Here is a 25,590-nt window from a genome sequence, read left to right as displayed (position 1 = left end):
ACAGACATACATATGTGTTCATTAGTTAACTCTTAAAGTGTAGTCACTGCAATGTGCGGGGTTCATATTTGAGGAGATTGTACTACTTGTGGTACCTTAAATAACTACCCAATTAATTTTTGGTTATAAAGTCGGTATTTTCAGTTAGCAGTACAATATTTAAAAGGCTTTTATAGTCATTCAGAAGGTGCTTTGTTTTAAAAAATAATTTTAACGTAAAACCCCCTTCTCAGTGATTTCCTTGCTTTGTTTTTTAAGTATTTTTATTCCCTGAAAGATTCTAAGATGGAAATAAAGTTTGCTTTTAGTGGCAGATGGCATTTGTACCAGTGTATTTACAAGACATTCTGGGAAGTTCTGAAAGCCAGCATTACTGACTTAATTCAAATGAGTATCAGAGATTCTCATAATGATCATGAAAGACATCTGTGAAAGTTAGCTAGTTCCGTGCAATGGGTTCATTTGTATACATGTGCATGTCTGTAAATTGCACACATGGAAGCACATGGCTCCCCATGTATTGGTGTTTTTATTATTTATGTCTGTTTTTAATAAAATTATTTACAAAGAGAAAAAAGTAATATATTTTGGAGAGGATTGTCTTTAAAATGATATGAGTATAGAAACTTCAGAGGGAGGAGAACAGACCAGTTCCATTTTCCCCCAGTAGGTATCTCATGAACTAAGGTATAAATTGTGCATAAGCTTCTTGAACCTTCGCAGCTAAAATTCATGCAGTGTTGATTGGAGGACTTTCTGCATGATGATAAGAGTCCTTGCTGCCCCGTCTCAGAGTCTGAGTCCTTTAAGTATGTGCAGTGTATATTCTATGTTTCATGTCTTCCTGTGTGAAGCAGTGGGTAGGGAAATGAGGCTGCTGCCAAGTAGGGGTCCACTGGCTCTAAAAATGAAGATGGCTATCTTCCCCCACAGCATGCAATAACAGTAACTAGTGAGTACGTGCAGATCCAAGAGAGGCTGTTGAAAAAGAAAAAGTTGAACCTTAACGGATCTTATTTTCTAGTTTGGAAGTAAACATATGCTCCGATGACCTACATTAATTGATAGTGAAACACAGAAATAAATATTTCAATGTTAACATTGAATGGATTGCCAGCATCTCATGGCATAGCGTGAGCCCTTAGCATGTACGTGTTGGACATGTCTTACCTATCATATATCTATATATCTCAGACATAGCTCACTCTCATATAATCCTTCCCGTGTTTCAAGAGTATTTGGACCCGAGTATGGGCTGTGCACTCTGCACGTAGCTGTTGATGACTTTCTCTTCAGCTTTACCGTAGGAGATGCAGATTCTCTGCTGCTAGGACTTACTCTTTTAGCTGTCTCTGTTTCCACGCCAATTGCTTTCTTCTGTATTATAATCACTATCCAAGATTAGCTTATTTACAGTGCTCTCTACATTTTTATAATGATATAAATGTTTAAAGTTCAGTTATCCATATTTCTGGTTTGAAATTTTTAATTTAATTTTTTATCTTATATTTTTCAAGAAAAAAATGAAGATTAGAAAGAAAGACATGTTAAATATGGTTCTTTTCTGTGAGTGCTAATAAATTTTTCTTGTTATTTAACTGAAGAATATGTAATTATTTAAGGATATGATGAATATCAGTTTCTAAATCACAGTTCACCCCAACAGAATACTAAGGGAGCATTGCCTCTCTAGTCTGTAAGAGCGAAGCAAATAGGACAAACTATGTAATAGATTTTCCATTCAACCTACCATTGTAGGCACATGAAAATTTAACAGCTTTTAATATTAGCATGCAAATTCATCTGATAATGGACCGGGTAAATTTAAAAAAAAAAAACTTATCTGTTTTACCTTATAGATGAAAAGAAAGTTGGACCATGGTTCTGAGGTCCGTTCCTTTTCTTTGGGAAAGAAACCATGCAAAGTCTCAGATTACACCAGGTAACGTTAAATAGAGGGGTAGAAGGGGGTCATTGAATTGTGTTCGCAGAATAACAATGCTACTGTATTCAGTGTTGCTGGCTGTTGTAGCGTTTTTTTTGGTGTTACAGAGATGGGAAGGGTGTCAGTCTGAATCCATTGCTCCTTCTTACTAAGAGACTCACGGGGGAGGCACATGCAGGACTCTATAAACAGTAAACCATGAGATCTGAATGTGAGCAAATGTCTCTAGTTACTATAGCAACTGCTTGCCGTTCTAGGGTAGATACTTACATATACCAAATTGGAGATAAATTTATTAGCCATGTGGTAAATCTCCCAGTTTTGAACTTAGTCTTCCTCCATGGGATGAGTGTTAGAAATCCCCATGTATTGACCCGATGGTCTTTATGTTGGAGCACATACATTTCTACTCTTGTAGAATAGTTTCCATAACAACTAGACACAGTTGTAGTCTTGTTTCCTGCTTTACTCCATCATTTTTGGATTTTGCATCAGTATAAAACTTTGCCCACTCTCACGCTAATTAGGCTAACTTAAGCACAATGTCTCATTTCTCAGCCAATTAAAAATGGCTTTGAAATGCTGTGTTTTAAAATTTAAATAACAAAAGTATCTTAAGAGCCTTTGTGGTCCCCCTCCCCCTCTTGTATAATTGTCACTTTGGGTTTTTTTTGTTTGTTTGTTTTGTTTTGTTTAAAAAAAAAAAACTGGTCGGAGTGAGCAATAGACATTCTAAGGACATTATGGTTATGATCTTTCTTAAAGCGTTTTGATTTAGTTATTTTTATTGTATAAAGTAGAATAAAATTAGCATTGCCTAGATACAAGGTTCTTTAAGACATTATAGACTGCACTCATCCTTACCGGTTTTTTATTTCAGTCAATTGAGGGAATTTCTTTAGTGCTCTTCTGCAAAATGAAGGAGCCATACTACCTAGAGTAGTTTTACATACGGAGAACTCCGGAGAGAAGAGGGAGGAGAGCTCCCTGCTCCAGAGCAGCCCCAGAGCAGCCCCCCCCCTCCCACCCCCGTCCTCTTTGCCATCCACAGTCTCACTGTTCTGGGCACTTCCACCAGAGGGTGTGGAGGGACGGAGAGACTAGGAAAATGTTTCGCTTCTCCTTCTAACCTTGATAATGTGTTTCTCAGATGAGAGAGTTGAGCTTGATATTAAACTAATTGTAAATGTAATTTTTTAATCTACAGATTTTAGTCAGTCCACGTCATTTTGGCCTTCTGTTAATATTGAGACAAAAGTATTAAATGTTCAGTTATTTTAGAATGGAGTTTGTGGTGCAGAACACATTTTCATTAAATTTTAGTTGCTTTTTATGTCGAGAAAGCAACTGCCTTTTAATAAGGAATCGTACTACATACGAATACATATTTCTTTTCATGTCTTTGGGGCCATAGTGTCGGTCACTAGCATATATATGTGATATTTAGTGACGCTTTGGACAGGCTTTGACAGGTAATAAGACGAAACTCATTTTCTATTTTGTCCCCCCTTAGGAAATTTGAACTATTAATAAATCATGTTTTATTTAGGAGAAGAGAAAAATGAATTTGGTTTTGAATTAGAAAAGAAGAAAGGTTTGACTTACTTGTTGACTATTACAGATTGTCTTAAATAAATATTAAAAGATTCAAAGGTGCAGGCATGAAGATCTCTGTAAAACAGTGATTTAGGTATCATTTAAAAAAAAACTACAGAGTCGCTTTGTTAGCAGTTTGTCAGATGTTGACAATCAGTTGTTATGGTACAGTTTATATGTGCTCTTTGGATATAAGTATGTATTTCTTAAGCACTCACTGCAGCCCAGTCTGGCCCGGAGCTCGCTCTGTGTGGCCTGGGCTTACCTCACACGCAGGACAGCCCTCCTGCCCCATCATCTAGTGCCCTGATAGCAGCTGTGAGCTGGCTTAGAGGACCCACCATCTGAGACCACCAGTGCATGCGGCCGCGGTCTTCCTGCTGTTATCTAGCAGAGTAATGCAGTTGCAGACCTCGGTCAGAACCACGTGCTCAGTTCTGAGCTTATTTGCTTAGATTTTTTTTTATCTCAAAGTTTATTGGAAAAGAATCTTTCAACAATCTCTTTTAATCTAATTTTACTTGAAAGGTCTCTCTCTACTTGTTCTGAAAAACTGTGCATCTCATCAGGGCTGGCTACCACCAGATACCTAGGCTCAGCTTAATAAATGACAATTTAAAATTAGCAACAGATATATAATATAAACAGTTTTATTGCATCTAGGGCAAGTTTAAGGACTTATGTGTAAGAAGTGAAATCTAAAGCCGGGCGGTGGTGGCGCACGCCTTTAATCCTAGCACTCGGGAGGCAGAGGCAGGTGGATCTCTGAGTTCGAGGCCAGCCTGGTCTACAAGAGCTAGTTCCAGGACAGGCTCTAGAAACTACATTTTTAATCTCTAAAATATTGGTAACACGAATACTTTCACATTCCTTTTTTGTAAAGAAAATGTAAACTTTAATGAAGACTAGTCCTAGAAGTAGGGGCTGTTATGTTCTCAGGTCACGTTTGTTGGTTTGTATGCTTAGTCATTTACTCACTCACCACAGTTAGGATTGAACTGAACCAGGCCGTGTCCACTCAGCATGTGCCCGCAGCCCTACTGCATATATGTTACATAGACTAGTAACATACAGTTTCATAGAGTCTTCTAGCTGGTTGCTTTGCCCAGATGATGGTAGGGAGTAAAGCAGGTTCAGAAGTAGTGGCAGATGCCTTTATTTCTAGCATTTAAGAGTTTGAAGCAAGATAATTGTGAGTTCAAAGCTAACCTGGGCCTCATAGTAGTTTGATGCTAACCTTGACTACACAGTGAGACCATCTCTGGAACAGGAGGAAAGGAAGAAAAGCAAAGTATAGGCTTTGTGTATCCCTGCCCTCTGAGAATAGCCAGCAAAAGGCCTTGCTGTAGTGATGATGGAAGAATACCAGATTGTTATTCTGATGAAATCAGAGTTCACAGTTCTTAATAAGACCTGTCTTTGCTTCCTCTTGTCCTTTTTCCTTTTTTTTTTTTTTTTTTTTTTAGTACCACCGGGCTTGTACCATGTTCAGCAACACCAACAACGTTTGGGGACCTCAGAGCTGCCAATGGGCAAGGGCAGCAGCGGCGCAGGATCACATCTGTGCAGCCACCCACCGGCCTCCAGGAGTGGCTGAAGATGTTTCAGGTGACTGTGGACGCTGGAAATGCTGCACTCGGTTGCCTGGGGTGGGGAGGAGTGCATCGTTATTCAGCCATTAAAAAAAGCGGAGCACTGTTTGGTCTGTACCATTTATGAGCCTTGGAAATGCTGCATTAAGTGAAAGAAGCCAGATGTAACGTGAAGCGTTTATTAATAAGAAGAGACAGAAAGTAGGATAGTGGTTGCCAGGTAGATAGGGGAAAGGACTGGGGTTACCTGCTAAGAGGTGTAGGCTTTGGGGGAGAGAAGGGTAGAAGATTTCTGGAACTGGGTAGGGTCGTGGTCATCAAGAAAGGCAGGCATCCTGGGAGTCCCCAAAGTGTACACTTAAGATAGCAAGCCCGTGATATGACTGCATCTTTCAGAATGAAAGTACAGTGCTTATTTGTGTAAGTGTATATTTACATATCTTCATTGCTTTTTAGACAAGCCTTTATTTTCTTGTTTATTTTTGAATTTTTATGTCACTGACTGTATTCTTGTTTTCTGAACATGGTTCTTGTAAATAAGGCATTTGAGATTAATTTAAGAACTGTCAGCAAGTCACCCTTCGGTGACTTGCCCTTCACTATTTCCCTAGAAGAAATGGCTGGGTGACTTCTCTCAGTGCCTTGCTTATATTTGGCTTTAATCTGGTCAAGTTCCAATTGCTGTCTTTTACCAGAATTTAAATTCTTTGAACATTTACTGGGAAGATTAGTCACCATGAATACTATGGATTTTTGTGACTTTAGTTAGACTGTCTTACCATGAATGATAGACTAAGTCAAGCACTCACCAAAGCAGCTGCTATAGATGAAGTACTCAGTAGTTCTTTCCAGACAGTAATTAATAAAAATATGGACATACCTGATGTTGGCCACTGTACTAATATAAAATAAACACATTTTACTACCTCTGGCTGCTTGAATTGTTAGGTATACAAGGAAACTATAATTTTAAAACATATACTGGTTCTATTTGTCTGCTGACTGAGTTTTCTATCCTGCCCAGTTCCTGCAGTTGTTAGGTCCGAAAGAAATCACACAGAGGTCTACATTAATTATAAACTGATTGGCCCATTAGCTCAGGCTTCTTATTAACTAATTCGTATAACTTACATTAGCCCATAATTCTTGTCTGTGTTAGCCACGTGGCTTGGTACTTTTTTCAGTGAGGCAGTCACATCTTGCTTTCTCTGAGGCTGGGTCAGCACTGCAGACTGAAACTCCCTCTTCCCAGAATTCTCATTGCCCCACCTCTACTTCCTGCCTGGTTGCTCCTCCTATACTTCCTGCCTGGCTACTGACCAGTCAGCATTTTATTAAACATAATACAAGTGACAGGATAAAAGACCATTGTCCCACAGCATTTGTCATTTTCAAATATTTAAGAAATCCTGTTATGCAGATAACAATATTTTGCTTAGGCTCTCTCTTCCTCCCTTCCCGCCTCTCTCTTCCCCCCCCCCCCGTGTGTGTGTGTGTGTGTGTGTGTGTGTTTCATCTATAACTTCAAAACGAACATGAAGTCATGTGCTTCTAGATGGGTTTAAGATTGTCTTGTGTCGTGTTCATGTTTCTTTAATCAGGGCATAGCTTCAAAATCTGAGGAAAGGTTGGGATATCGCTCAGCATATGTAACTCCACAATAAAGACAAATTGTATGGATCTGAATATGCAAAGATGCTTCTGATGGGAGAAGTCACACAGGACTTGTCAATTATCCTTATTCTTTGAAGAAATAAAAAAATTCAATTTAATGCAGAAAAAAAAAAAAGATTGTCTTGTGCCTTCTGGTGATTCCTAAAACACCAACAATGTGGGTTGGGGCAGCTACTGTAACCAGGGCAGCCCTGGTGCCTCAACAGGGTTTAATTTTTCCCCAAATGAATAGATGAAGTGGTAGGACCCTGGGTGTCTAGCTGGTAAAGGCAGTATGAAGGATCGCTTCCAAAAAACACATAATTATCCAACCCCAAATGGCCTAGTACTGAGTTTAAGAATCTTGGAATTGGAGAAATGGAAGTTACATTTTACATATGGAAATGTCATGATACTACAGCCACAAGGAATGTAGTCTTAAAGGGATATTGAAGATACTGACCTCTAATTAGGCTAGGGAAATGGGAAGATCAGTGTGTTCTCCTGCATGTGCATGAGCGCGTGCACACCCTAGCACCCATGAGTGCAGAGCTGATGTCTTACCCTGAGGCTGAGCACCAAATGGTAGCTTTAGAGTCCATTCAAACAGCCTTCAAAATGTTGAATGGAACAAAGCTCGTTAGAAAGCTAGTCCAAATAATTTTTAGATGGTTGGGTCCATTTTTCCCACAGCATTTTAATGTACCAAAATATTTTTTGTAAGCCACTTATGATGTTCATTAAGAGAACTTTTCTATATTGATCAGCAGTGGTAACATTAATGCTTCCTTTCATGAGGCTGTTTTAGCCAGTCCTTTATACACTGCCCCATGCGCTCCCTAATAAAATGTCCAAGTGTTATACTTACTACTTCACAGTTTCAGAAATGTTTACTGTAAAAATAAAGTCAGAAAACCAAATTCACTAAGCCAGCTTTGTCCTATAAAAGTGTGCCTGTTTCATATGAGTAGTTATAGTGAGAGATCTCATTCTTAGTTCACAGAAATGGAATTATCCCTGCAAGTAAAGAACTTAATCCACCTCCCCCCGACATTCTGTAGAAACAAATCTGTAGCAACTAAAGGCCTACCTGACAAGGTAGATCAGCCTCTGACGTGACCCAACCTCACGGTTGTACCCTGTCCTATCCTGTGTTGTGCTGTGTTTCGAGGCTGGTGCCAAACTAACTAGGATTGAATCACTTGCCTGGAGGCTTGTGATGCTTCAGTGCCAGTTTTACAGACAGCCACCGCTCCACAGCAAAGTGGGGTGGTGTGAGCTGACCCATGAGGGATAATTAAACTGGCAAGCTTCTACAAACATGCGACTGGGGCGTTTAATGGTGACTTCCCTGTTGCGTAACAAGCACAATGGGAACTCCTTGTCCCCTTACTGTCCTCCTATGGCTCCGCAGGCAACGATAGAGCACTTGGCCCAGCTTCATCATCCCGACAAAGTGCTCTGTGCCCCATTTGTAAACTGAATGAGAGACTATTACTGAAAACCGGAAATGTAAATTAAAGACAAAGGCAAAAACCCAAACTTTGCCCTGCTTAAATTGATTCGACTTTCCAGTAGTCACTGTGCCTGCCAAAGAGATAGGACTGGTTGGGTTGTTTATGTAATTTGGATATTACACTGTATGGCTTTTTACTTAACAATACCAGAGCAGGTAAAGACTCTAATGGAATTAGCCTTTTATGGTTCAAAAACATCAGGGAAAAGAAGCATATATGACCTTGGTGAAGAGGCTTAGTTCAAATTTTGACTTTGACTGTAACTAGCAGGTATTTGATTAAGGATCCATTGTTTCCCTTATTTCATACTACATAAAACAAACATTACACTATTAAGTGTCCAAAGGGAAGAGTATGTAGCTGTGCATACAGCTCCACATGGAAGGACAACAGCGTCCATACAGGTCAGTTTCCTCCTTTGTCAAGATGGAGCTTTCGAGCCAAGTTTTCTTGGGTCTAGAAGAGCCTGTCAGTACTAACTTTACATGGGAATCTGAGGAACAAAGGTGGTGTGTGTGTGTGTGTGTGTGTGTGTGTGTGTGTGTGAGAGAGAGAGAGAGAGAGAGAGAGAGAGAGAGAGAGAGAGAGAGAGAGCACTTGAGTGCTATAACATACAACATTATGCAAATGTCTGCACGCCTTAGCAGAACAGATTTGCATTAAGGCTGTATGCTTTGGAAAGATCTGCTATACTCAAACCAAAAAAACAGAGCTATAAAATACATATGTTTTGATAGTTATAATGAGTAAAACCTATATTGAAGGTTTTATCACACTCGATGCTAACTCCGAAATTACATATATTTTCTGTTTTCTGATTTTAGTTAAGTCTTATTTATTTGTTAATCAACAAGAGATGAAAACCTTCAAGGAAGTGACAACAGGATCAGTTTATTGTTTCTTTGAAATTACATTTATTATAGCATGATTAAGAAAACTTATTAAACCTGGTGTAAGGAAGTTGAAGAAATTCATGTATTTAGTCAGATAGGACTACAGGAAAGTACTGTATTTAATAGTTCAAAACTTTACATCAGAATAAAAGCAGATTAAGTCTTGGGTTCTTTAGAAAGTCATACCTGAATCGTGTTTTCTGAAGCGGATTGAAAACTGTTTGGACTAACACGGAGAACTGCCCAGAGTAGTATAGGAGCTGTTCAAGTAGAGAAGGATTGCCATGCATTTAAGACGCTCCGAACCATGCAACACAAGTCCCTGCACTGCCGTGCCTCAGGTTCTGGAGAAGCTAGTTTAGTTTTCTACCGTGAGTTCAGGCTCAGTTACCCAAGGTTGGAATAGTACGTGCATCATGCCAATGTCCCCAAGTGCTTGTTCCTTAATTCCCTGTGTGGGAACCACTGTGCCAACCATGTCTTTTATTAGGAGGTTTGAGGCAGTAAGCAGAAAGGTCACTTTAACCATTCTCCAAGGAGTCTGGAGATAGACTAGAACAAAGCTAGGGAGCTGAGAGGCCATTGGAGGTCTGGACGTCATCATCTAGAAGAGACACTGGTGGCTTAGATGGTGCAGTCATGACCAAGTTTCAGATGTTGTGAAGCTCATGGATTTGTGTCTCCGAGCCCCCTGATTCTGCACTATGAATCTTTTTCAAATGCTTAATTAAGATTTACAGTTTTCCTTGAGTTGGCATGGCTGTCCACCTCCCACAATATGTTGGTGCCTGCAGTGCTGTGGGAGAAGACAGCCCAGCGCTTTCGAAAGCTCAGGTGTGAGGCCCTGCATGTGTCGTACGACAGACCTCCAGGTGGGCAGCCTGGGCAAAGTAGAGTAGGCCATGGAGGGCGTTAGACACCGGCTGATGGTCCACAGTGCCAGCGTTGTCTGCAGTCAGGGGAGGAGAGGTGAGGTCATTATGGAGTCTAAAGGAGTAAATTCCTCTTTAAGAATTATCCTGAGTTCAGCCTCCTAAGAGCCTTCACACAGCTCGGTATTTATCTTACATCTTACGGGATGCATCAGACTTTGCCTGTTACTCTGTATTCGTCCATGTCCAGATGGCCGCAGTAATCCCCAGGGGTGTTTACATCGGCACAGATTTACAAAGGCCTGCTCAGATATGCTTCTACTTAATAATTATGAAGTTACTTAAATGTTTTACATGGTTATTACAGAATTCCAACATTTTAAATTACTCATATGGCCATAAAATGTTTCCTTTCAAGAACCATTGCTTTTCTAAGCAGTCATACTCACTGGTAGAAAATATTTTTTAAAAAAATGAAACAACAGCCGGGCGGTGGTGGCGCACGCCTTTAATCCCAGCACTCGGGAGGCAGAGGCAGACGGATCTCTGTGAGTTCGAGGCCAGCCTGGTCTACAAGAGCTAGTTCCAGGACAGGCTCCAAAGCCACAGAGAAACTCTGTCTCGAAAAACCAAAAAAAAAAAAAAAATGAAACAACAATAATAATCCAACCCCAAGAATTGTTTAAAGGAACTCAGTTTTGAAATATAATTATACATTTTTATTTTTCATAAGTATAGCATTTTTTCTTAATTCTATTTTTGGTCTTTGTGTATATTCTAATTTTTAAAAAACGAACTCAGCCAATCTTTGCTGTTCTTTCCTGTTTAATATCTATATTTTGTGTAAAACAGCATTTTTTAAACTTAAAGGAGACACTTGTCAGAAATGCAGAATATCCAGCTATTAATTTCTCTTTAATTAATTATGTTGCAAATCTCTTAGCTCTTAGAGATTTTATGGCTGCCCACTAAAAAGAATATGGAGAAAGAAAAATGATCTATCAACATTCCCTATTTAGTCATTAACTGAGATTGATTCTTCAAGAACAAGATTTTGGTATCTCCCCCAGTGTCTTGGTGTTGGATGAATGCATAGCTATTATAACTAAAGAAATACATGCAGTCATGACTTTGCTGGAAAGGTTCTCAGTAAACTTGCTGAAAGTAAAACCCAGATGGCTTCAGAGGCTACTGGAGGCAAGTTCTCTGTCCATGGTTCCTTTCCATGCAGTTCCCTGCGCAAACACGGACACACAGGTGCATTTGTAACTGGAGCATGTTTAAGGTAACCACAGTGTCCTCTTCGGTAGAGCTGGAGTGGACCAGAGAAGCTGCTGGCTTTGGATGAACTCATCGATAGCTGTGAGCCAACACAGGTGAAGCACATGATGCAGGTGATAGAGCCCCAGTTCCAGCGAGACTTCATCTCCTTGCTCCCGAAAGAGGTAAGCAAGGGCCGCCAGCTAGCGCCCCGCACAGGCACCACCCCCTGTAAGCAGTGTGCTGCCGGGCGTGCTTTGACACCTTGACAAGCTGCTGTCTTGGCTTAATGGTGCAATTGCTACATAAAGGATGCTTATAACCAATGTACTTTCTCCTCCCAGTTGGATAAGGTAAGTCTGCATGAGAGCCACTGAGTTTCTTGCTGGGTCGTCTGAAGCCTGACTTTAGTTATATTTATCGTGGACTCCTCTCAGTTCTGGGTCATTAAGCAGCAGTGCTCTTTTCCTTCCCGTGCTGTCACTTCTCTATGTCCCTTCAAGACCAGTAACTCTCTGACTGTTGCATTTCTCCGGTCCTGGCATGATGTAATTGTTCTTATCTTATTTATTTTCTTAAGTGCATTGATGTTTTGCCTGCATATACGAGGGTATCAGGACTAGAGTTACAGACAGGTGTGAGCCGCCATGTGGGTGCTGGGAATTGTAACCAGGTCCTCTGGAAGAGCAGCCAGTGCTCTGAAGTGCTGAGCCGTCTCTCCAGCCCCCTGCAGTTACTATTTAATACACAGAGTTGTGTGTATATATATAATGTGTGTGTGTGTCCCCGTCCATGTCCACCAGCCGTCCTCCACCTGAGAGAGATCACGTGTGACCTGCATTCTTGTAGCACTCCATCATAAGCCATGTGCAGCTACATAGGTTAACTAGAATGCATGTGTTGACATTTTTGACTTCATAGCTTAATTTTTATCAGCAGAAAGGAATAATTCCCATGCTGTATATTTTCTCAAATTACTGTACTCATGCTACTAATTAAATACCAGCTTAAAAGACAGCATGAAAAAGAGACTCATCATACAAGTGACCCTGGACCCTCCAATTTGAACAGAAAGGGAGTTCTGCTTTCACTTAGAGAGCCACTCTAACTAAGTTCCTAGAGGCATTCATAGTCCTAATTATAGTTTTCCGTTAGATTTGAGTAAAATCGATGAAACTAACATAACTTAGGGAAAAAGCAAAATTGGTTAAAAAAACATCTTTTTTTTTCTGGTGTTTTCCCCTGCTTTGGAGTACTTTTTAAAAATGACATTGTCCCACAAAAGAACTGTTTTTTTTTTTCTCATGAACTTTTTCTACAACAAAACTCTGAATAAACTTAGGAAAGTAACATGAGTTCATCAGGGCATAAAATAGTAGGAAGCAGTTTCTGTGAAAGCAGCAGATACTCACCTTGATACATTTTACATCCCTAGTACCCGCCTGATTCTCTCATAGCGTGTGGTGTTTTTACTTGTTTCTGAGAGTAAGTTTTTCTATTCTGTTTTGCTTTATTCTTATTTTTATAGATAACTCTTATCATGCAAAAACTTCCTGACCTCAAATCAGTAAAATTTGAGAATCTTTGTGGGGTTGTTATGTATGTGTGTGGTGTGTGTATGTGTTCAAATACTTAAATACATGCAGATGTGCACACATGTACATGTGGAGGCCAGAGGTGTGCTCCTCAGTTGCTCCCACGTTACTGTTTTGAGTCAGAGGCGTGATCTCTCACTGAATCCAGAGCTAACTCACTCATCTGGACCAGCTAGTGAGCTCCTGTCTGTCCTCCCAAGCACACGGCTTATAGTTGCCACCACCATGCCTGTCTTTTCCGAGTGTTGGGTCCAAACCCTTATCCTCATGGTTGTGCATGAAACATTACCAACTGAGCCGTCACCATACCCCAAAACCTGAGAATGTTTTAGCATTTAAGAAGTAAGCAGATTATTAATAAAAGGTAAGCCCCCAAAGATTCTCTTGGCTTCCTTGTTCTTTCAAAGACTGCTGAAGGAAAGAGAGAAGTGAAGTTAGAAAGGGAACCTGGCGTAGCATATCATGTTTTCTTTTTTTCAACTACTTGGGGGAAAGATTCTTCATTTGAAAAAATGCTTTATTTCATATGTGGAAGAATAATGGCATAGATCTGAGCCCTTAGGGAAGTTTGTGTTATCAGCAAGAATGTATTGTTTAAAACATTACTACCATATTGGCATAATGTACTAGTATTTTTCTAATAATTGGTGTGAGCAGATCTCAAGCCTTTCTCTGTCACCATGTAGGCTAATCTAAGAACTTGAGCACTAGACTCACACGGGAAACTTGTGATCATTGGCATTGTTCTCACTGTGAGCAAATACCAATACAATTACAGGTCGTCTAGAATAAAGCCTCAGATCCCTAATACGAGATTAACGAGCGTTTTCTTCGCTCTTAAACTACTGTTCTCCTTGATCTGCTCAGTCTACCAAAATACAGCCGTCCTACGGAAATGTGCATCCGTGGAGAGTAGCATCTCTGTTTCCGTCATTCTCTGAAGTGTGAGTAAGCCGTCCTCATATCCTTTCCACAGCTGGCACTCTATGTACTTTCATTCCTGGAACCCAAAGACCTGCTGCAAGCGGCTCAGACTTGTCGATACTGGAGAATTTTGGCTGAGGACAACCTTCTCTGGAGAGAAAAGTGTAAAGAAGAGGGTAAGGTTCAAAATCACATAGAGAGTGTGTTTCTACTGCAGCAGCAAAGGGTTCTGGGAGCAAGTCGACAAAATAACTCTCCCATGCAGGGAGAATAAATCGCTGGCAGAGTGAGTTTGCGGCCATTCACTTCCTTGATCCCAAAGTGAAGGAGTCCACCTGATTGTAAGCAATTAATTCCCAAATAATTGAGGATTTACCCACCCCTCCCATAAATTCTTAGTGGACACTTCCTGTGAGCTGAACGTTCAGAAATGCTGGGGAGATGGGACAGTTTGCCATCTTCCTCCTAACGTGGATATTATATTCTTGAAGCATAGTTTGGTTTGGTTTGAACCCCCTTTATAAGGAAGGAGTTAAGTCTCCTCCATATTGATCAAAGGCGAGACCTTGTTTTGCAGGTAGGCATCTAGAAAAGTAATCATTTTGAAAAAAAAATTGTTTCTGAGAAGCAAAACGTTATAGGAAAAACGTGGTAGTGCTGCATTCTGTAGATGATTCTCCCTTCGCAGCTCTGGCCGGATGGAAAGCACCGTTAATTAGAGAGGCTAGGAAAGAGTTGAGCTGAAGATCTCAGGTGCTCCTTGCTAAGCCTGGTCCCACAGTCAATGTCTGGCTGCTCTTGGATTAGTCAGTAAAATCTTCTTTCTCAAGCATCTTCATATATAAACTAGGGTTAATTTTGCCTTCATTCTCAGAATCTTTTGTTTCTTCCTTGAGATGGGGTCTCTATAGCCCTGGCTGTCTAGGAAATTGCAAGGTAGACTAGGCTGGCCTTGAACTAGTGGAGAGCATACATACATACATACATGTGCAATCAGCCTGAGGTAGTGATGTGCGTCTGTAATCATACTACTTGGACAGAGTCAGGATTACTGAGAGCTGGAGGCCATCTTGGTCTCCATAGTGAGTGCTAGGCCAGTGTCAGTTACGTCTTTTTGCTGCATATGATCCAGTGATATTCTCCCCATTCCTTCTTTCCTGTCACCTACATTCTCTGTCTCTGAGTTTGCTGTTCTAGGAACTGTGATAAGTAAGATTGTGCAGTGTTTATCCCTTCGTGATTTCCTCATTCACTAATGTCTTCAAGGTTCATGTTCCAGCGTGCATCCCTGTATCCACGTGTCTTTTGTAAGGTTGAGCAGCCGAGCAGCATTCCGTTGTGTGTACTACTGCATTTGGTGTTTTGGACAGACTCCTGGACTGCTTCCTGCTCTTGGCTAACTGAACAACATCAGTATGAGCATGGTGTCTAGATACCTGTTCACATCTCTCCTGTTAGTACTTTTGAGCACACATGCAGAAGTGAAAGCCCTACGCCCTGTGTGCACTTGTGCTTTTGTGAAGTCGCTGTGCTGATTTCCACAGCAGTGGTGCCGTTCTGCATCCAGACACGCAGTGCACACTCCTTCCCATCTCTGTGAGAAGGAGAAGAGGCAATGAGTCAGAATTGCTGTTCCCAGTGCAGACTCGCTGCTGCCTAGAGCAGTGTTGGAAGTTAGGGGTCTCTATCTCACCGGTGCTAAGCAGAAAAAAACAAGATCTGTATATAATGTGTAATTTTTATTATTGACGAAAGGAATTATTCTCTTAAACTCTTTGATGCTTTAGGAATTGATGAACCATTGCACATCAAGAGAAGAAAAATAATAAAGCCAGGTTTTATACACAGCCCATGGAAGAGTGCATACATCAGACAGCACAGAATTGATACCAACTGGAGGCGAGGAGAACTCAAATCTCCCAAGGTAACTCTTCACATGCTAACAGAAACCTTTAATTAGTAGGAGTGCCTGGTCTAACTCTGCTCTTGTTGGCCTAAAGTATAACTTGATGCCTTGTGAAAAGAAAGCTGGCTCTATTTTAAACTTAACTCAAAGTGAATCTAACAATGTTCTTTTATTTCTGGTTTCTTTAATCTGATAATTGTATTGAAATCAAAGATGAGTTGATCCAGGCATGGTGGCTCATGCTTGTACTCAAGAATCGGAGGCAGGAGGATAGCTGTGAGTTTAAGGCCAACCTGGGAACACACTAAGTTCTAGGTCAACCTGTTCTATGGTATGAGACCTTGCTTCAAGAAAGTCTCTTCCAAGAAAGATGAGTTGAGAGGACATGAATTTGTTCTAGACCACTCTGCACAACTTGTTATTGTTATTACTTTTTAGAAATAACAGTTTTGGGTATTGTGGGTTTTTCTGGTTTTTTTGTTTGTTTGTTTGTTTGTTTTGGCTTTTTTGGCTTTTATAATTTGAAGCCAAAGTCTCATTTTCTATCTTATAATATTATCACAGATGTATAAATGTTAGAACTCCTCAATTCATATACTTTAAAATTAGCCAATTTGGGGAGGCATTATTTTATATGCCAGCATGCACTAGCATAATTTTAGGTTTAAAAAGCTGTTATTTATTATTCCTCTGTTTTTAGGTGCTTTACTTTTTTGCAGTGTTAAAAGTTGAACCCAGAGCCCAGTCCTCTTCCTCCTCTTTTCCTTGTGTTTTAATCTTGAACTGAGGTTTGCCTGGGTGGAACTCACTTGGTAGCCCAGGCTGTGCTGTATATTTTATATAAATTTCATAAGCCCAGCTCTTCTCCTCTCTGCAGATCAGTGTTAAAGGCCTGTGCGGGAGAGTTGTGGGGACTTGGCCCCAGGTCCTGTGTATCTGAGCCATCTCTGCAGCACTTAACTGTATTTTAAGGACTGTGATGTCCTAACATAAATGTGATGTGTGTGTTTCTCATAGGTGTTGAAAGGGCATGATGATCATGTCATCACCTGCCTGCAGTTCTGTGGCAGCCGCATAGTTAGTGGTTCTGATGACAACACTTTAAAGGTTTGGTCAGCAGTCACGGGCAAGGTAAGTCCCCTTCTTTCCATGTTTTCTGAAGCCGTCACACTGTGTGTGCAGTCACAGTGAAGGGGTCTGATCCTCGGCTGTCCCTGGAAACGTGGTCCTTCCCCCCTTAGGACTGTTACCTGTTTGCCGCCTTTGTCACTTAGTGATCTGAGATTCTCAGACGCACATCTTCTCACCTTGCCCTTGTGAGTCAGAATCATTGCTCCCTATCGCCTTCCAAAACATGGCTGAGGGATTTGTAATTTCCTTATAACTGCTCTGTGGCTGAGCTGTCTGTGATCTAGGAATCAAAGAGATCCTGCTAATCGGAAGTTGTCTCAGACATGAATGGTAAGGACATGAAGCCAGGTAGCCCAAGCAATGGCTGTACTTTAGGTAGCTTTCCTTAGGAGTCTCTAGTGCATATTAACTTTATCTGTCCAAAAGAGAACGTTTTTATGAATTAAGTAATCATTCATTTAAGAGGTAACAGAAGAAAGTATGAGAAAAATCTGTTTTTAAAAATATCTTTTGCTGTGTTGTTCCTTGGACAAGAATCTTATAAATACTCAAAGCAGATGTTAAAATTTCAAAAGTAGCTACATGTTTCCAGGACACAATACTAGTTTGGGGCTTATCTCAGAGTCTCGGTGTCTGTCTTTACACGTCTAGAGTAGCACAGCCAGTCCCTAACTACCGCCTGCAGGCAGATGGGTGAACTGTGGTATGTGGTCACACCCAACTTTCTTGGCATTCTTGCCTTGGTTCTCTTCCATGGGAAACACCCTGCTGCAGCTTTAATGTTATTTAACTATGGTGGCCAGGTTAGAGCTGTTGAGCTTGCTTGCGGCTTGCTTGCTTATTTATTTATTTATTTATTTATTTATTTATTGATTGATTGATTGATTGATTGATTGATTGATTGTTTTCTGCCATGTCTTATGCTTTTATCATATGATTCTTTTTAAAATTTTTTACTTCATTTTACTATTTTACGTGTGTGTTTACCTGTACGTACGTATGTACATATGTATGTATGTGTACCATGTGCATGCCAGGTGCCCTTGGAGGCCAGAAGAGGGTGTCAGATTCCCTGGCCCTGGAGTTGTAGGTGGTTGTGAGGCACTAGGTGCTGGGAATCAAACCCAGGTCCCTGAAAGAGCAGCCAATGCTCTTCGCCACTGAGCCATCTCTCCAGCCCTGCCTGTCATGTTAATTTATGTTCCATATCATGTTTGCTTTCTCCATACCTGTCCTCCAGTTGTAGATGCATGTCTAAGCATGTATCACCACAAATAGACAATTCAGTAATAACGGTGTCATGCAGCATTGATGGCAAAATGTTTTCCTAGTGCTCTGATAAAGTAAGACTTGTCCTAGATTTTAATGAGATGCTAGTATATTCTTTGCCTTGCTTTCATTTCTACCTAAAATTAATCATCTGAAGTGTTTTTCCAGTGCCTAAGAACATTAGTGGGACACACGGGTGGAGTATGGTCATCACAGATGAGAGACAATATCATCATCAGTGGATCCACTGACCGGACCCTCAAAGTATGGAACGCCGAGACCGGAGAGTGCATACATACTTTATATGGGCACACTTCCACTGTGCGGTGTATGCATCTGCATGAGAAAAGGTAGAGGAAATCCTTATGATGGGGCTTTCGCTTCTGTCACTTGTGATATTGAAATTCATATAGTACTGATGAGCTCTTAAAGTAGATACTAGTGATTAAAGTATAATGTTCCTAAGTTAGGAAAGTCGGGTTAAATCGGAGGCTTGCCTTAAATTTTCCTTCTTCATTTGATGATGGTACAACCTTTTTTTCTTGAAGCTCTGCTTGGTGTTGATTTGCTGATTCATTGTCTTCAAACAAAAAAATCATTTTCTTTCTTAATAACCGAATTTATGCTGTGCCAGAGCCACAGATCCAGTCACTGGGACTCCTGGCCTGTGTGTCCTTGAGTGACCCATCACGTTCTAGGTCTAGACAGACACTGAGGTCCCGGCTTTAACTTCCCTCTCATTGCCTGTGGTCTGAGCTGTTGAGCTCCCAGATGTGGCCTTGCCTTTGCACAGCTGGCGTTAGGATTGCGCTGCTGCCCTTCCGTTGCCCACCACGTTAAGGGAGAACTTTCAGTCCCACGTTCACAGTGGTTGCAGCCATGCCTGGCCTGCTTGTCCTTTCCTTCCCAGTGCCTCTGCCTGGCTGGTGCTTTTTTCTCTCCCCTGCAGCGCCCTGCTGGCGAAACCATGTCCTTCTGTTAACACATCCTCATCGCGGCCAGCTGAGGAACTGTGTTTTCTACTTCATTTGTCAAAAAATATTCCTTTGGCCTGATGTGATATATGTTCCTAATCCTTGCATTGGGAAGGTAGAGACAGGAGGATTCCTTGAATTCACAGCCTTTAGAAAAGACCCTTTCTCTGAAAGAATGTATCTTAGAGGGGTCCTCACTCTGAATTGACAGTAGCCATGACCTGTAGCTTTCTCTGCACATGGTGCTCTCTTTAATTGACAACTGTTTTGGTAGGTAGGCTGTCCCTATAGTTATGATCTGCACAGGGGGGTCCTTTTACTTTTACTCTGAGCCTGCTTTGCACAGTGCGTTGTGAAATTAGAATCTAAGGCCTGAGTTTCAGGAGACCTTGCATTTCCTTCTTGGTTGCGTTCATTTCCCCACGCTTCATCATTCTGCTCTTTCAAATGTGGCTTTTCTCTCTTGGGACCATAAAGGCACCTGGTTAGCAACCCAGCAGTGACTGCGTGACTATGTCACTGTGGTTTTCAGAGGGTATAATCTGATAACGTTGAGCCAGTTTCTGAAGGCATTTCTGTGACTCCTGTAGGAGCATCTTCCACAGTCTGCATTAGCAGCTGTGTGCACGTGTCTCAAACTGATTTTTCCCTCCATGGGAAGTGTAAGAAAACAGCCATAGTTTTCTGAGTCCCAAATTAATTTTAAAATTCTATTTTGTTGAAAAATCATCATCAAAAATTTTTGCTTCCTGAAATAGGTAGTAGGAGTTCATAATTGGAATGTAATGAAATGGCAAATATCCTAAAGAAAGGAAGTTTGGGATTGTTGTAAGTTAATATCTAGATCTGCACCGAGGACTGAGCCGCATGTGCCGCCTTCCCACTTCACTTGTAATCAAGAGAGCTGTGTGTATGAAGAGCTGCTTGCTCATCGGAGGCTGCAGTTGTTTCCAACCAGATGAGCTTCCTCTGTTCCTGTTCCAGGCAGAGAAACTCGAGTCATGTGTGGAGCATTAGGGGCTCCTTGTGAAAGTGTCTCTGTTCTGTTTAACTGTTTGACCTGCGGGGTGCGTCCATACTTCAGACTTCTGACACCTTCTTTTCTGTCCCCTCCTGCAGAGTTGTTAGTGGTTCTCGAGATGCCACTCTTAGGGTCTGGGACATTGAGACCGGCCAGTGTTTACACGTCTTGATGGGTCATGTAGCTGCAGTCCGCTGTGTCCAGTATGACGGCAGGAGGGTTGTCAGTGGAGCGTATGATTTTATGGTCAAGGTGTGGGACCCAGAGACGGAGACCTGCCTGCACACGTTACAGGGGCACACTAACAGAGTCTACTCGCTACAGGTAAGAAGTCCATCTTTCCCATCGCCTCAACGCAATGCGGAAGACTTGGTCAGCGACTGCCAAGTTGCTGTTTATACCTACCTTTTTAGCAAGAAGAAAACATAAATTTCAAAAGCATTTAACTTTTAATGGTTTTAATTTCTGTGATCCATTTTCTCTCTAAAATGCAAGTGTTTGTCTTGAAACCTGACACTTCAGGGCTGTAAATTTTGTTACATTATTAATAGTTAGATAATCTCATAGGAGAATAACTTGGACTTTAATAAACTCCTTTGCTGAGGATTAATTTGGCCAAAAGCTGCTGCCCCTTTGCCTTGATAGCTAGAAGTTGATGGGCCGTGTAATTGTGATTCCATCCCATCTAAAGTGGCCGTGAGCCTCTGCAGAAAACCATGTGCTTTCCGGGGCCGTTGGCTGGAGCCAGAGAGGAGTTGACTAACCTGTTGTATCCCTTTAGACATGAACTTGGAATTTATTAATAGATTATAATATTTCAAGATCTTCAGTAACTGGACAGAAGACATGGGCCACCTTTATTTCTGGAAATGCAGCGTTCTCCATTTTAAATATTTCCTGTTACATAATTATCTTCCCAGGCACTTGCGCCTCAGTGGCTAGCCGAGTAGAGCAGAATCCCAGGGCTGACGTGGCTGTTCTTAGGGCGTTTGATTCTTAGCTGATGAGACCGCCCAAGTGATGAAATGTCAATATATGATAATGACGTCGGTTGCTTTAGGAAAGATGATGGTTTCCAAGGGGAGGGAGTTGGTTGCCATTGTTGTTGGTACTTTGTGGTGTACTCAGAATATAGAGAATGATCTCAGAATGTATAGCCAGGCATTATATATACCTCCTGGGGATTGGTAGGGGTTTATTGGCTTTTAGTGGTTTGGGGAAGCTGAAGAAGAGAGGCTGCATAGCTTGCTTTTGCTACTAAAATGCCTCCTCTTCTGATTCCCGACATAGTTATCTTTGGGGATATTTCCTAATTAGCAGTAAGTTCTTGTAAACAGCTTCTTACAATTTTTAATGGAATTTACTTTTGAGCATCACAGAAGTTTGCTTGGCCCTTCCTTCCCCTGCCTTGGATGCTGATGAGCGTGGCTTTGGCTTCCTATGGGCAAGCCGAGCTTGGCTTTCCTACTGAATACATAGGATGTGGCTTTCAGCTGGGACCAGGTGGTCTGAAAGGAATGTTGTTCGTTTCAGGTGCTTTGTTTTCTTTTTGAAGTTATTTCTGCCTCCTGTTTGAACTATTGGGCAGTTTTGTTCAGTTTTGTTTCCTTATTTTTAAGTTTAAGAGAAAATTTATGAAAAGTGTTTTGGAGACATGATCTGTAGACTTGACGGCATACACATCAGCCCAGCTGCGAGTTTACCCTTTGTTCTGGCCTTACGTGTGTGAGTAGGGCCTACCAGCTAGCTAACAGGGAAAGGTCCGTGTTTCTGTTCTAATGCGCCGTGTCTGTTATAGTTCGATGGCATCCATGTGGTGAGTGGGTCTCTCGACACATCAATCCGAGTCTGGGACGTGGAGACAGGAAACTGCATTCACACGTTAACAGGACACCAGTCGTTGACAAGTGGAATGGAACTCAAGGACAATATTCTTGTCTCTGGGAATGCAGATTCTACAGTGAAAATCTGGGATATCAAAACAGGACAGTGTTTACAAACATTGCAGGGTAAGTGTTGGCCTCCTCTAGCCATACCCATCTGATGTCATTGCTGAAGAGGGGACCTGCAGAGCAGAGGTTCACCTCGTGCAGAGTACTTACTCCTGAAGACTTTATCAACGCTTCCCTTGCAGAGCCAGGCCACCTTGAGAAACGGCTTCAATTGTGTCTTTAATGTGAAAATTCTTACTCATTTCCTGCCTGTTCAGACGATTCTATTTAACCTTAACAATGAGAAGAAAGATTTGGCCGACTCACAGAAGCAACGCTTCTTTTTGTCTGATCATTATATTTTGAATTGAAGCATCTCTGATAGGAAATTACTTTGGCCTCCACTTAGCCAACTGCTTTAGTTGGGATGGGAAGGAGTAATGGTTCCCCCCAGGTAAAGAAACACATGAGAAAGTTGATTTGAGGGCACAGCACCATTGAATTCTTCATGATTGGCTTTTTTATATTTAGCTGCCGTGCTTAGAAGGCTGGTTTGTTTGCAGAGATCCCATCTGGAGGGCATCACGTCGTGACTGTGCCTGGGATGTGGGGTAGCGTAGTTCGGTTTTCTCCTTTCCTGGTCTGCAGAGTGGTAGAGTGGTGGACAGATCTGTCGCATTGGTGCTTCCAGCAGTAGAATGTGTGACGCACATTGCTTATGTCATCTCGGGAGAGCGCCGTAGTAGCCCAGAGAACATTTGTCTGGTGGTTCGCCAGGCTTGCGGGAGACAGGCCGTGAGTGTTGGGGCTTCCACAACAAATAGCTACCAGAGCTTTTAAACTACAGCAAGGTTTCTAAATACGCAGCTTTTTAACTGTTGGGTTTCTCGTGTGTTCTAACTGGTAATTCAATTCCTGTGCTTTTGCCCAGGTCCCAACAAGCACCAGAGTGCCGTGACCTGTTTACAGTTCAACAAGAACTTCGTAATTACCAGCTCAGATGATGGAACTGTAAAACTCTGGGACTTGAAAACGGGTGAATTTATTCGAAACCTAGTCACATTGGAGAGTGGGGGGAGCGGGGGAGTTGTGTGGCGGATCAGAGCCTCCAACACAAAGCTGGTGTGTGCGGTTGGCAGTCGGAATGGGACTGAAGAAACCAAGCTCTTGGTGCTGGACTTCGATGTGGACCTGAAATGAAGAGCAGACAAGATGCGTCTTGTCCAACTCTGTAGACAATATACTCCTGCCCTCCCCCTGCGCAAAAAAAAAAAAAAAAAAAAAACAAACAAACAAAAAAAAACAAAAAGGAAAAAAACAGAAAAGAAAAAAGAGAAAAAAAAGAAAAGGAAAGAAATCCCTTGTACTCAGTGGTGCAGGATGTTGGTTTGGGCAACAGATGGAGAAGACCTACAGACGAGACGGTGAGAAGGGCTGAAGAGACGGAGCCGTAACTGCGGGAAGCGGCGCATCACCTGAAGGCTTCACTTCTGATGAGGGGCAGCTTTGCAAAGCGAGACTCTCTAAATCCAACCAGGTGCAATTATTCCTTATTTTCTTCTCCAGTGGTCATTGGGCAGAGCCTCACCAAGACGTTGTTACCGTCACCTCGAAAGGAGTGGCGGTGATATCCAAATGCGTGTCATCAGAGCTTCTTGCAGCAAAGTCGTGTTTCTGAAGTGGGAAGCGGAAAGAGATTACTGTGAATTGCTTTTGTACAGTTACCATGAAGCTTTCTTGTTCTTTTCTTTTTTTCTTTTCCATTTTTTGTTGGTTTTTTCTTTGTTTTGTTTTTTGCCAGCCATTGCCAATGTCAATCAATCACAGTATTAGCCTCTGTTAATCTCTCTCCTGTTGCTTCCGTACCCCCTCTTCAGTGCGCGTGTCGCCGACGGTGGCGCTGTCCTGGGTTCCAGTCCTGAGGTGGATTTAGTTCTCGATGCTGGTGCTAGAAGTAGGTCTCCACACGTGGGATCGTTGTCCCGCCCTGTACTGTACTCCCAGTGGCCAAACTTATTTATGCTGCTAAATGAAAGAAAGAAAGAAAAGACAAATTATTTTTTTTTATTTTTTTTCTGCTGTGACGTTTTAGTCCCAGACTGAATTCCAAATTTGCTCTAGTTTGGTTACAGAGAAAAAGACTTTTTGCCACTGAAACTTGAGCCGTCTGTGCCTCTAAGAGGCTGCGAATGGAAAAGTTTCAGATACTAAAGAGTGAAGTTTGCCTGCAAATAAAGAATCGAGAGTGTGTGCAAAGCTTATTTTCTTTTATCTGGGCAAAAATTAAAACACATTCCTTGGGACAGAGCCTGAGGTGCCTGTTCTGCGGAGAAACTTCTTTGTTGAGGGCTGTGGTGAATGGATGAACGTACATAGTAAAACTGACAAGATATTTTAAAGATATATAGAATACAGAATAAAGGAAGTTGCTGGTCCGTCGTAGCATCTTACAGTATTCGGGAAAACAACTGTTACAGTTTCACTGCTCTGAGTAACCGACGCGAGAGGAACACCCGCGCTGTAGTGATGGCGTCCACGCAGACCAGCGCGGCGGGCGAGCGAGCGAGCGAGCGAGCGAGTCAGGTCGTCTGCCTCATTCACCAGGAGCCGTAACTCAAGCTGAACTGTGAAAGTGGTTAACACTGTATCCTAGGCAGTCTTTTTTTTCCTCCTCCTCCTCCTGTTTATTTTTTTGTTTGTTTTATTTATAGTCTGATTTTAAACAATCAGATTCAAGTTGGTTAATTTTAGTTATGTAACACCCTGACGTGATGGAGGAAAACAGCCTTTAAAGGGATTGTGTCTATGGTTTGATTCACTTAGAAATTTTATTTTCTTATAACTTAAGTGCAATAAAATGTGTTTTTTCATGTTACTGCGCCTGTTTCTTCCACTTAGATAACACTGTTTCATTATAAACATACAGTGTTTGTCTAATATTTTAATAGTCAGGTTTTGGCTTCTTGGCATTGCCTTCATGGTAGCCTTGCCTCCGTGTTTACTTTGGGCGCATGAACATGGCTTCTGGTTCCTTCCTTCCTTCCTTCCTTCCTTCCTTCCTTCCTTCCTTCCTTCCTTCCTTCCTTCCTTCTTCCTTCCTTCCACACCTCAGCAGTGGGCCTGGGACCTGCGGCTGTGGCTGTGTTGGTGATGTGTGTGACGGCTCTGCCCAGCCCCCGTTCAAAAACCCAGTTCCTGCTGCCTTTAATGAAACTCTAGCCAACTAAAGCAAGGTTTGGGAGGCACGTGCTCTCTCGCGGGCTCTCCCTCTCCCTCTCCCTCTCCCCCCCTCTCTCCCTCCCTCCCTCCCTCCCTCCCTCCCTCTCCCTCTCCCTCTCCCTCTCCCTCTCTCTCTCTCTCTCTCTCTCTCTCTCTCTCTCTCTCTCTCTCTCTCTCTCTCTCTCTCTCTCTCTCTCTCTCTCTGTGTGTGTGTGTGTGTGTGTGTGGCAATCTCAACCAATCTCAAGTCAACATGGAGTCCTTCCTCTTAGAGAACAAGACTCTCAGAGCC

At 41.9% G+C, this 25,590-nt stretch overlaps 1 protein-coding gene across 3 annotated transcripts in view; it reads left to right on the top strand.

Moving 5' to 3' along the window:
• Window positions 1–24,644, top strand: part of Fbxw7 (F-box and WD repeat domain containing 7) — a 144,733-nt gene extending 120,089 nt beyond the window's left edge. For all 3 annotated transcript variants that reach the window (XM_038347429.1, XM_038347427.1, XM_038347428.1), the window contains 10 exons: window positions 1,860–1,942; window positions 5,008–5,149; window positions 11,379–11,513; window positions 13,900–14,023; window positions 15,635–15,771; window positions 16,771–16,884; window positions 18,322–18,503; window positions 20,247–20,472; window positions 21,947–22,157; window positions 23,011–24,644. In XM_038347429.1, coding sequence (XP_038203357.1) covers window positions 1,860–1,942; window positions 5,008–5,149; window positions 11,379–11,513; window positions 13,900–14,023; window positions 15,635–15,771; window positions 16,771–16,884; window positions 18,322–18,503; window positions 20,247–20,472; window positions 21,947–22,157; window positions 23,011–23,279 — 1,623 coding nt within the window. In that variant the 3' untranslated portion in view covers window positions 23,280–24,644. The remainder of the gene's footprint in view (window positions 1–1,859; window positions 1,943–5,007; window positions 5,150–11,378; window positions 11,514–13,899; window positions 14,024–15,634; window positions 15,772–16,770; window positions 16,885–18,321; window positions 18,504–20,246; window positions 20,473–21,946; window positions 22,158–23,010) is intronic.
• The last annotated feature ends 946 nt before the right edge of the window (window positions 24,645–25,590 follow it).

The sequence above is a fragment of the Arvicola amphibius genome, chromosome 11 (assembly GCF_903992535.2).
Source record: "Arvicola amphibius chromosome 11, mArvAmp1.2, whole genome shotgun sequence".
NCBI classification, from domain to species: Eukaryota; Metazoa; Chordata; class Mammalia; order Rodentia; family Cricetidae; genus Arvicola; species Arvicola amphibius.
This window is presented reverse-complemented; position numbering and strand designations above follow the sequence as displayed.